The sequence below is a fragment of the Physella acuta genome, unplaced genomic scaffold, assembly GCF_028476545.2.
Source record: "Physella acuta isolate Inbredline_101_S28 unplaced genomic scaffold, ASM2847654v3 ptg000074l, whole genome shotgun sequence".
Classification (NCBI taxonomy): domain Eukaryota; kingdom Metazoa; phylum Mollusca; class Gastropoda; family Physidae; genus Physella; species Physella acuta.
Genome location: NW_026731594.1, coordinates 713,274 through 725,092, shown reverse-complemented (window position 1 = coordinate 725,092; position 11,819 = coordinate 713,274). Strand labels below are relative to the sequence as shown.

The 11,819-nt window shown below is 34.1% G+C and overlaps 1 protein-coding gene across 1 annotated transcript; it reads left to right on the top strand.

Annotated features, from left to right (window-relative positions):
* Positions 1–7,810: 7,810 nt before the first annotated feature.
* Positions 7,811–8,890, top strand: LOC131952956 (uncharacterized). Its single transcript, XM_059315901.1, has 2 exons — positions 7,811–8,262; positions 8,524–8,890. The coding sequence occupies exons 1-2, from the start codon at positions 7,811–7,813 to the stop codon at positions 8,888–8,890; spliced, it is 819 nt and encodes a 272-aa protein (XP_059171884.1).
* The last annotated feature ends 2,929 nt before the right edge of the window (positions 8,891–11,819 follow it).

Below are 11,819 nucleotides of genomic sequence, written 5' to 3'. Positions count from 1 at the left end.
TTTGCAATCTTGTCTGTATGCTTGCGTGCGTGCGTGTGTGTGTGTGTGTGTATGTGTGTGTGTGCGTGCGTGCGTGCGTGCGTGTGTGTGTGTGAACACAATAACTTGAGTACCGTTACAGCTAGGTTGCTGAAATGTCATGTATAAGTATTACATCCTTTGTGTGTCTGTAATAACTTTTGGCGAATTTCGGTAACCGGAAGTGAAGCTTAATTCCACTTTCGGTTTTTTCAAATGCCTGTAACTTGAATACTGTTTCTGATAGATAGACAATTTCAAACGTAATCACAAGATCAAATTCTCTGTTCTAAGTCAACGTCTTGATAAGTTCAACCTTCTTAACGACTACTTAATAACCTTTGTGATTGGATTATTTAATTTGATTTGAAAGTTACTGTGTCCATTAACATTAAGGGATCCAAAATTTGATAAAGATTTCATTTATTGTTGTACTTCAAGCAAATGGAAAATGTTCTAATGTTTTTGAAAATGCTGTTGTAAAACGTTAGAGCATATCTGAAATAAAAATGATTATTTCATTAAAAATTTCTAAAATGCATACTCAAAATCAAAATTAAATAAAAATAACATAATTTAACACTTTAGGTTTTAGCGTAAAACTTAAAATACAACTGTTTTTTTCTATTTTGATTTTCTCTTTTTCCTTTTTTAAGTGTTTTTACGTAAAGTTGCTTCCCCTGGAAAACAGAAGTCTTTTTTTTTTTTCAAAAGGGAGGCGATGAGTTTATATTTCGATTTTTACTTTCTCGTAAATAGGCCTACGTAGCATAGAGAAAGTCTTGTAATCGTGCAAAAGAAAAAAAATCGAGATGTTTGTAAATCTCGACGTTTTACAGCTCCCTGAGTCGGAAAAACATAGTTTTGCAATCTTGTCCGTATGTCTGTGTGTGTGGATGTGTGTGTGGGTGTGTCTGTGTGTCTGTGTCTGTAAACGCGATAACTTGAGTACCGTTACAGCTAGGTTGATGAAATTGCATATATAAGTATTATATCAAATTTGTAGTACTGTGTCGAATTTTCAGCCATTTCCGGTAACCGGGAATGTAAAGTATTGTACTTTAGTTTTTTTAAAAGCCTAAAACTTGAGTATTGTTTCAGATAGATAAATCAAATTTCACATGTAAGTAAAATATCTAATTATCTGTCTTATGTCAACATTGAGTAATTTGTTTTGACCGGACGTAGTAATGTACGCTATTTCCGGTTTCTAAAAAAACGCATGTGAATTTACAAAACATTAATAGTATTTTGTACTATTATACCCATATTGACTGCCATTCGCGTGGTGCGCAATTTTTTCATTTCTACGAGATTCTATTCTATTTTTTAAAAAAATCAAGTAATTAAAAATGCATTTAAAATCATGTCTATATCCCGAGTTGCCATCCCCCGTTGTTTATTTCATATTTTTGACATAGAAGTAAGAGCATTAAAATTTGGTAAAAAAATCTTTGTGAAATTACTTTTTTGAAATAAAACTGGAATAACAACATGACATATCAATCTTTATAGTTAACTACAAAAAATCATTAAAATAACGTAGTGAAGCTTAATATTTATTACATTCTTACTTCATATTCTCCTATATATCAATAAGAAATACAAACTAACATTTTTTTAAATTCATTTAATTTATGATCAGCAACTCTTGATTAACAAAATCTAAACAACAACTGTCTTCGTATTTTTTCTGGGTGCCTACTTTTTGTTTAAGCATATTTTCTGTGTGCTCAAATTTCTGTTAGTGTATTTTTCTGTTGCGCATATTTAGTACGTTTTTTTTCTTTGCGCATTTTCCCGTTACGCATTTTTCTTCTACCCTAATATTACAGTAACTTTTGTGTACACATATAAAATTTATTACAATCTATATAATTTTTTTTTAAATTTTACTTTTACAGTCAGAACATTGCATTACTATGCAAGAATTTACATAATTTAAAATTAAACACAGTGAAACTACCCTGAACGTCTATCGGGCAGATGAAGTATATTTCACCTGTTTTTGAGACATCCGCATAAACAGGAAACTTTAGTCAGTTCTATATCCAGACTCTTTATTTTCCATAATTTAATGTAGTCACGTAGAAGATGTATCATGACGCAGTGCTTTAGTCCTAAAACCGAACTCAATCTACGGGTTGAGCAGGTATTAGCTTTACCATCTGACAACACCGTCCCATGAAACGTATACCAATCGATAACATATAAACAATTTTAAAACGAATATGAAAAGTAAAATGTATAAACGATTTTAATCTTACCAGCGAAACAAACGACGAACACACACCTCCAAAGCCGACACATTTCCTTTCCAAACCAGAACGCCATTTCGATCCCTACGAATGTTTTATACCTTTAATTTACAAAATCAGAATCATATTAGGATATATAAAACAGTTGATGTGTTTCTGTGTATTACATTTACATAAACTATCAATTTTTTCTATTTAAATACGGAAATTCTTGGAATAAAATGCAGGTGTATAACACACCAGGTATACGGCTGATCTAATCAGTAAATGAACGTCAAATGTTCCTTAACATTAGCTGCTATTGCTCAAGCATGCGGAAGGTTTCAGTGATTGGATGCCAATACCTGTCGATACAAGTACCCTCTAGTTCTCAGTCTGATGCGTTCAGCTTTTGTGTCGTATAGCTTTTCTAAACCTACAAGTTTTCGTTGGGTTAGCTTAATTGTGGATCTAATGAATGAAATCAATTGATTATATAAAGAAATTGGACAGTTGCCATAAACACAAATATGTTTGTTTGAATTGTGCAGCATATTAAGATATTTTCTTTGATGTATAATCTCTGAATTTGCAAAAAATTTTTTACATTATATTGTTTGTACGACTTTTATTTTTATTACATTTCCACCCGCCTACCCCTTCCACACTAAAACAAACCGGGAGTGATCTCCCCTAAACTTGCTCGAATATTCTTATATAACACTTCGTGGTTGTCTACTTGGAATATAGACATGATTTTTGATCCATTTTTAATAACTTAAACTTTTTAAAATAGAATAAAATCCTGTAGAAGAAAACGAATCATGTGTATAATAGCACGGAATATTAGTACTTTATAAATTCCTTTGCGATTTTTTGAGAAATCGGAAATAACGTAGGGCCTACATTACTATTTTCGGTCATTAACTAAAAATTTGATAGATGGCTGATAATTAGATCTTTAACTTACATGTGGAATTTCATTTATCTATCTGAAACAGTACTCAAGTATATGATTTTGAAAAAAAAGTAGAATAAATTCCACTTCCGGTTACCGGAAATCGCTGAAAAGTTGATACAGAGCTACAAATTTGATTCAATACTTCAATATGAAATTTCATCAACCTAGCTTTACGGTACTCAAGTCAGTGTGTTCACAGACATAGGCCTTTACACTTACACATACATACACGCATACACAGACTTACGGACAAAATTGCAAAACTAAATTTCTCCGACTCAGGTATTAAACGTCTTTACAAGGTATACGAGAAACTAAAATAGGGAAAGTGTATGTAAAGTAATATCAATTTATTGAGCCAAAATTAAAAAAAAACAAGAAATATAAATATGACCTTTTTATTATAGGTTCGCTTAAATTGTGCACTTGTTATTACAATTCAGATACGTTTGGCGATTACTAGATGCGCAGGAACATTGGAGATACCGATACTGTTCTTACCACACCTCAAATATTATAACACTTGGACAAAGTGCGATTCTGCTTATTAGATTTTATTGTATACTTGTGTGTTGTGAGAATATTAAAGTAGATGTGTCACAGCAATATATATAAATTGTAATGAATTATAAAACATGATTACGGTGATAATAACGTTAGACATGTGTGAAAAAATAAAAACATTCAGTTCTAAAATATGAGGTGGTGTTGCATAATGAATTAAAAATGTATTGATGTAAGATAAGGCGTGGCCTAGCGGTAGAGAGCTAGACTGCTAACCCGAAAGTCTCGAGTGCGAATCCGGTTTAAATCAGCACATAGTCCATGGATCTACCTAGCTCTAATGGGTACCTAACACACGTTAGTGAAAGTAAAACGTGGCTGAGCATAGTGATGATCACATTTTCCTTTCATATGCCGAGATCTCTGGGATTGATGAACTCTACTTTCTCTGCCCCAAGTGACTTGGGCGCGAACGGGTAAAAGTTGATGATTGTTATGAGTGATTGAATCTGGCTGTGTTGACCCCCCCCCCTTTATTTTACCAATTTCCTGGTGTATGACGTCACCTATTGACTTCCCAACATATCAATAGCAAATGAATTCATAACATCTATTTTTCCGCGATTGAGAGATAAGCGACTGAAAAGAAGAAACAATACTAGCACAATCCACACACATTAATAATTAACTCATCGAATATAAAGAACAGCGTATCGAAGATCTACACATACAGTCGGCAGCAGAGTTGTGCATTGTAAAGGTCACGGTGGCCAGGTCAAATAACCTGAGGTAACCAAAAAGCTATTGTAAGCTGCTCAGAGAGTATAAGCTAGTACAACTGATTTCAATTCATGCAATGCAATTTGTTATATTTGACTGGTCTTTTGGTAAAGTAATGATTATATATTTAACGCATACAACTTATAACGTTCACTTACTCTTTCAAGGACTCTTAATGACTAGAATACGAACCAGTGATTAGCATAAGGAATTAGTAATGAATATAAGTAACAGTAACTCATAAAAGGATTATAAACTCATATAAGAACAATAATTCACTTAAAGACAAGTAACTCACGCAGTATCATTTGATTTATTTCAATTGTTCATGACTTACAATAGCCAAACTCTAACACACATCTTTTCTAACCAATTCAAATCATATTTCGTATAATGACTACACTATTTACCGAAAGGTTAGTGTAATATTGCTGTAATTGTTTTTTTAAATTAAATGTCAAAAATTGTTATATAGATTGAGACAGTATGGTTTTTCAAACATTTTTGACAATGTTGTCCAACTGATATACTCAACTCTGCAGATACTTTATAATTTAAAAATAAATTTTAGAAAACTCCAATGTGCAAAATTTTAGGAAAATCCTATGTATAATAGCGTGGAGATTAAAACCAAAACAAGAAGAAAAAAAGACCAACATAGTGTAAGGGAGATTTTATTGTAGTAGAAAACGAGGAACGAAGACACGACTTATCTTGAAATTACGATGATGTAGGACCATTGAGTTTAAAAAGTGCGATGTTTAATTTTTAGTGGCAATAACACCAAATAAATCATATAAAAAAGAGCTGTCCTTACTTAACGTGTTAACCTAAAACATAATTATATTTATTAGAAGTTGGACATTTTACATTCTTATTCTAAAATGACTGTTAACTAGGATCGTTTCAAATCGCCTATAGGCCTACTATTGCTCTGATATTAAGTCATATTTTGTATAAGTTTATACAAACCTACGATTTAAATCGTCGGGCCATTTACAACTGCAAAGCTTCCAGAACATGAGCTATTGAAACCAAAATCTACGTGAATAATTAATACATTGTTAATCTACGATTAAAATCTCGAATCAATATTGTTGCCATTGTCAACTTTCATACAAAGAACAATCAAAATACCTAGACCCGTTTTGATTAAAGTTTCCTTTTGAAGTTATAAGAGTATTCAAAGGGCAGGTCATTTGTTTGTTGACATAAAAGTATAAATGTATGTCTTTATAAATAGACATGAGTATAATGCCTCACTAATTTACCGTGTGTCCTTTATCAATAGCCACAATCCACATACTGTCTATCATTGTATTAGTTCTTATACCAAGCATATGAAGATTTGAATGATTTTAAATTTAAGTTTTCTTAAAAGTTTATATAGTTTGTAACATTAAGTATTATACGTTTAAAATGACTATTATATATACTTGTTACGTATAAGTTACATGATATTGTAGCCTATCTAAAACTAACAATTGCTTACAAAAGAATGTATAAAGAATGTGACTCACTTGTACGCATTTCATACAGTTTAACTATTTTATGTGACCCATGTTTACGCATTTTAACTGGCAAACATCTCCCACGTTTACGCATAGTATACAGTTAAACTATTATTTTTACCATATTTTCCAGGCACATGACACTACATGTGCTTACCTGCAGCAACAGTAAAGCATGTTCCAGGTATTTACATATGTGCGCGTGTGATATAGCTTGCTTATAATCCGACAAAAAGCTACAAATTAATTTTTTTCATAAAACATCTGGATGTACCGTACCCTTCTTATATTATGGTTTGGTGCGCTGACCAAATCTTATTGTGAATTATGTAAGTCGGGCGTATATCTTGACCTCAACCGAACCCCTAAGACTGACTCTCCGAGCCCCTGGGGGTTTGATTGAACCCAGGTTAGAAACCATTTTTTTTCACTTTTATTTCCGTTATCTAGTGATGACTAGATGAAGTTTAAAGAAAGCTTGAATATTACAAGCCACTCGGCATATAAATCAAGGTACTTTATGCAGTCATCACAATAAGTTTGAGAACAGGCACATCAATGTTTTTTTTTATTTCTCAAGTTAGTTTTGGGCACTAAACTGGTCATGTTAAAGATATGTTTACTGCTTTCTTAAAAATGTGATTTTTTTAATGAAAAAAATCAAACTCAAATATTACTTTTATTTTTAAAAGCTACTTTCTAAAGTAAAAAAGTAATTAATCTTTTTTTTTTTATCTTTGACATTTTATTTTCATTACCTCTTGTGGAAAGTTAAAGCCTGAAAAAAATGTCAATAAAAATGAACGTTACGTATGTGATTATTACATTAACAACGAAAATAAAAGAAACAATAAAAATAGTTTTCCCTTTCTTATCTAGCGGTTACAAAGTATCGCAACAAAAACTCCCGAGCTTAGTATTGATTAAACTTTGTGTAGCAATGCTATACGATTCCCTCGTAAATATTTATTGAAAATTTTGAAAAGAAAAAAAAAGATGAGTCATATTTATAAAACTCTGTAAAAGTTTACAAACATTTAACAGCCTAAACGTAAGTGTGTTCTTTTATTAAATTCGCAAAGTACATTAGCTTAATTTTATTTTGTTTCGCAGGCCGTCATTTGAACTATTTTAGGCTCTATAATACCAATAACTTCATAAAACAACGAGCATATTAAAAAAAAACTTCAACAAAAAACAAACTCATAACTAAATGTAAAAGTATCGTCCAATCAGAAATAGTAATGTATATTTTACAATCGTATTTTATGGTCAACATGAAAATAAAATAATACAAACACTTTTATTTTCAGAATCAAATCGGCTTCGCGATTACAAATTGTCAACAACCCACATAAAAAGAAACGACGTACACATTTATAACTATTATCTTAGGCTATCTACATCACCCTTTTGATGTAAAATTAAATCACATACTTATGTCTCTCTTTGTCTTTCTTACCGCAGCAGGCGACGAATTTTTATTTTATTAGTGTAGAAATATAAATTATTATTGATATCTTACGGCTGGTACAAAAGATGTATGCTTGTGTTTACTTGGTTTTGACGAATATATGCAAGACCATACAAGAACACGAAGGAACACAGTGTTTATATAGAACGAAAATACACATTTTATAATAAGAATAAGAACACATTTCTAGATATTTTTTTAAAAACTTTAACACAACTTTTAGCATAAATAAATAAGAGGAAATAAAACATTTTTTTTGTTGTGAACAACGCATGTTTGTTTTTATATTTTGTTTAGAATGATCTGCAAGATTTAACCGTTAACCATGGATGTCGATTTTGATTTCAATCTTCGCAATAGGACTTTGAAAACGTTTTTCGAAGATCTTATCGATGCATTCACTGACAACTTCCTCTCTAGAGACTTCCTTCATGACTATATGTTGGATCTGGATTTCTTCATCAACGTCATCTTCATCCAGATCATCTGCGTGCTAGGTGTTACCGGGAACATCTTCAACATCATCGTCTTGACCAAACACGGTTTCCACGACACCACCAACATCATTCTGACGTCACTGTCCTTCTCGGACTTACTCTTCTCTATCACAACATCCATGTCGTGTGTCCACAATGCTATTAAAATCTACGACCCTTACCTGGCTATGAAGGTGTACGTCTTCTACGCTAAACATCTAGCGTTTGCTAACACCATCTCTAACGTGTCCGGTCTAGTCCACGTCGCTGTGATTGCTGTGGAAAGAGTTTTCGCCGTCTGGTCACCGTTTTACGTGTCCAGATTCATCACCCCGTCGAGAATGAAATTAATCGTCCTCGCTGTTTACATCTACCTTTCAGTATTATCTATCCCTGAATTCGCTTTAAACTATCTTCAATACGACAGCACTCTAAACACATCTATAACAGACCAACATATTTTCTATACGAGTAAATTATTCAACGATCTATATCTTTTCGTAACGATATATTTAACAAACTTCATCGCAGGTTTTCCTTTAGCAATTGTTCTTATCTGCAGTTTGTTGATTGTCTTGAAACTTTGGATAACATCGAAAACAATGCACCAAAACACTAGCAGACTTGTATCAAGACAGGTCAGGGATTTGAAGGCAGTCAAGATGTTGCTGATCGTCTGCGTGACCTACGTTACGCTGCTGGGTCCGCCGATGTGTATGGACCTGTACATGCAGACGGCAGAGATTGACCTCTCCACCGAGACCGCCATGTTGATTGTTGAGCGGTTCCTCTACCAGATCAACGCTTCCATCAACTTCATCATCTATGTCACGGCAAGCTCTAAATTTGCGAAAACGTACAAGGGAATTTTTTCTTGTAAACGAAAAATGAAAGCGTTTCAACGTTTAAAAGCGGTTGAAAATCATTAGCATAACAAAAGAGGACCGGTTACTACGGGTGGTACCATGATTTAAGGTTCTCAGTATTCATATATTTGTATGCATGAACGGCAGGTCCCTAAACAAAATTTGTAACTTGCACATTATTGTTTAAGATTAATAAAATCAAATATTCAAAGCATTGTAAACAAATTGCAAATATGTTGTTTTTTTAGTTTATTTTATGCAGATATTTTTACAGACATTATTTATTTTTCTCTGGAATAGCACATTATCACAAGTTTACGTTTTCCATAGCGTAGTTTCTTCATGTTTGCCGCTTTTATGTAAAAATGAAATTAATAAACTGTGATAATATTTATTTAAAATGCAAACTAGTTTAAAAATGAAGCCTCATAAAGATACTAATTTTGTAATAAATACTACTTTAGAAGTTTGTTCATAGAAACTTTACGTAATCAGTGTAAAACACAACAACAATGTAGCATTATACAAAACAATGAAAAAAAAATTGATGAATAATAAAAGATGAAATGAGAAAATAATCGATTTATATACACTGGGTTTTGTAGTGTTTTTTCTTTCTATTTCTAGCTTCCTTCAGATGTTGATTTTATTCAATTGAATATATTTTTGAATGCTAGCCATACGTTACATCAGTGTTGCTGCCGCTTGTTTCCCACGTTGTGTCCCCTTTTTTACTTTATTATTTCTCGTTGTTTTATTTTTGTTTTATTTTTATTGTTTCCTTTTGGTTAATTGTATTGTTTCCTTTTCTTTTTACTTTGTGTTACCTTTCTTCTTGAAGTTATTCTAATGAATTCAATTACTCGAAAAGGTTTTAGTGCAAGAATCCAGTCTGACATTGTGTTTCTTATATGTATATATATATATATATATATATATATATATATATATATATATATATATATATATATATATATATATATATATATATATATATGTGACCTTCCCCGAGTCTATCCTGCCCGACAACGCCAATTGTAACGAGTTGAACCACTCATGCTACACAACATCGACTACAGTAGAAAGACTCGAAGATGCAGGTTCGCTATTGATCCTTTTATTACATGAATCAAGAAATGCTTCAATATAACACAATGAATCAACAGGAATGTTTCACAATAATAGTCTGAATCAACTGACCCCTAACAGTCCTCACTAGGCTTCATATAACTGAATCCACATGTCTATTGTCCTTCTTAACACAATATAACCAACTTGATATGTCACACAGACTGACTGATCTAAAGCGAGCGATGAAGAGGGAAGAGAACGAGTTCAGCCGTCCCCTCCTATTTATCCCTTGTATCCGTACTCGTCTTTGTACTTGTATTCCTCCGTAATCGATACTTGTACTCGATGTCTCCGACCACTAGTTGCGCAGTTCTAACGTACAGTCCGTGAAATAACATCTGCATCCTATCAATCAAAGTTGACAGGCTGTCTGAATCCCCTCGTACCGTTTCCCAAAATAGCACGCGTTGGCTTTGAGATTGTTATCAGTCCGATCCAATAAGCCACCTGCTATGTTGCATCAGACTGTAATACTGCGTCTCGGCTTATCGTTCGTTATCAGATTTGTAACTAGTGGCTAGGCCTACCCTAGTCACATCCACCCCTGCCTTTTTTTGTGTGTTTTCAACCACAAACAACGCCTGGCAGGTGCACTCCTCCAAAGTCAATCGCACAATCGTAAAAAAATTTTATTATTCCACTCACTGTCCACGACGTCCCATTCGTATACGATTGACAGTTATACCTATTTCACATATCAACTGTGTCTACATCATCTTCCTGAGACACAAAACAGTTCTAGAATTCACATCCACCCTTTTCGTTTGGTGCCTTCACCAGTTCACTTTTATAGCTTTTTGAACCGTCTGTTCTCATACCAGCGCGACCATGAAAGACTTGATGGTTGCTGACAAAAAATTTCGTCTTCCTTCTGTTCCTCAAACTTCTCCGCGGACCACTTATCTGATGGTCTACTGTCTCTCTGCTTCTGGAAGGAACGGGATCCTCTTTGTTGCCGTTATCCTCCACTTGTGTATCGCGGTTGTTCTGTTGATGGTGATATGGTTCCGGGATGGGTATGTGAATTTCCGTTATAGTTTCCGGTTCCCTAATTGTCTTGGATTTCCTTGTGTGTAACTGCTCTTCTTGCCTATTCCAATATTTCTTTAATTGAGCAATATTCGCCCACCGATCCGGTTTGGCGTGATCGATGGGTCTTATCTTAAAGGGGCCACCTGCTCCTTTAGGCATCTCCACGACTTGCCATATCTCCTGTCCCCAGTGATCGTGGATTTTGTTTCTGCCTAACGGGTGGCTACGCAGTAATACCCTGTCATTCAGTTTGAGTGGCGGGTCCTTTGTCTGTACCGGCGGTTCCCTTCGCCGTGCTTCATGTTCTAGTCTTTCCTGTACTACCCTGTACATTTCTCTAATTCTTCTCATGTGTTCATTCACATATTCCAGTGCGGTGTATGAGCCAGTCATACTCTCCCTTTTTCCTAGGAACGAATCAAGAGGGAGTCGACCCTCCCGTCCGAACAGCAACATGTATGGCGCAAAGCTGGTTGTGGCATGGGGTGTGCAGTTGTATAGATATACCAACTCTGGTAGAAAATCAGGCCAACGTTTTTTCTGTTCAGGTTCTAGCGTACGCAGCAAATCATGCATGCTGCGGTTGAACCGTTCACACTGTCCGTTTCCTTTCGGATTAAATGTGGTTGTTCTAGATTTGTTGATCCCGTAGTGGCTGCACAGTTGGTTAATTACTTCTGACTCGAAAGCCCTTCCTTGGTCAGAGTGTAATTGTCTTGGTATGCCATATTTGATGAACCAATGTTCTATTAAGACCTTTGCCACTGTTTTGGCAGTCTGATCTCGCGTGGGCACCGCCACCGTCCATTTGGTGAATACATCAGTCATT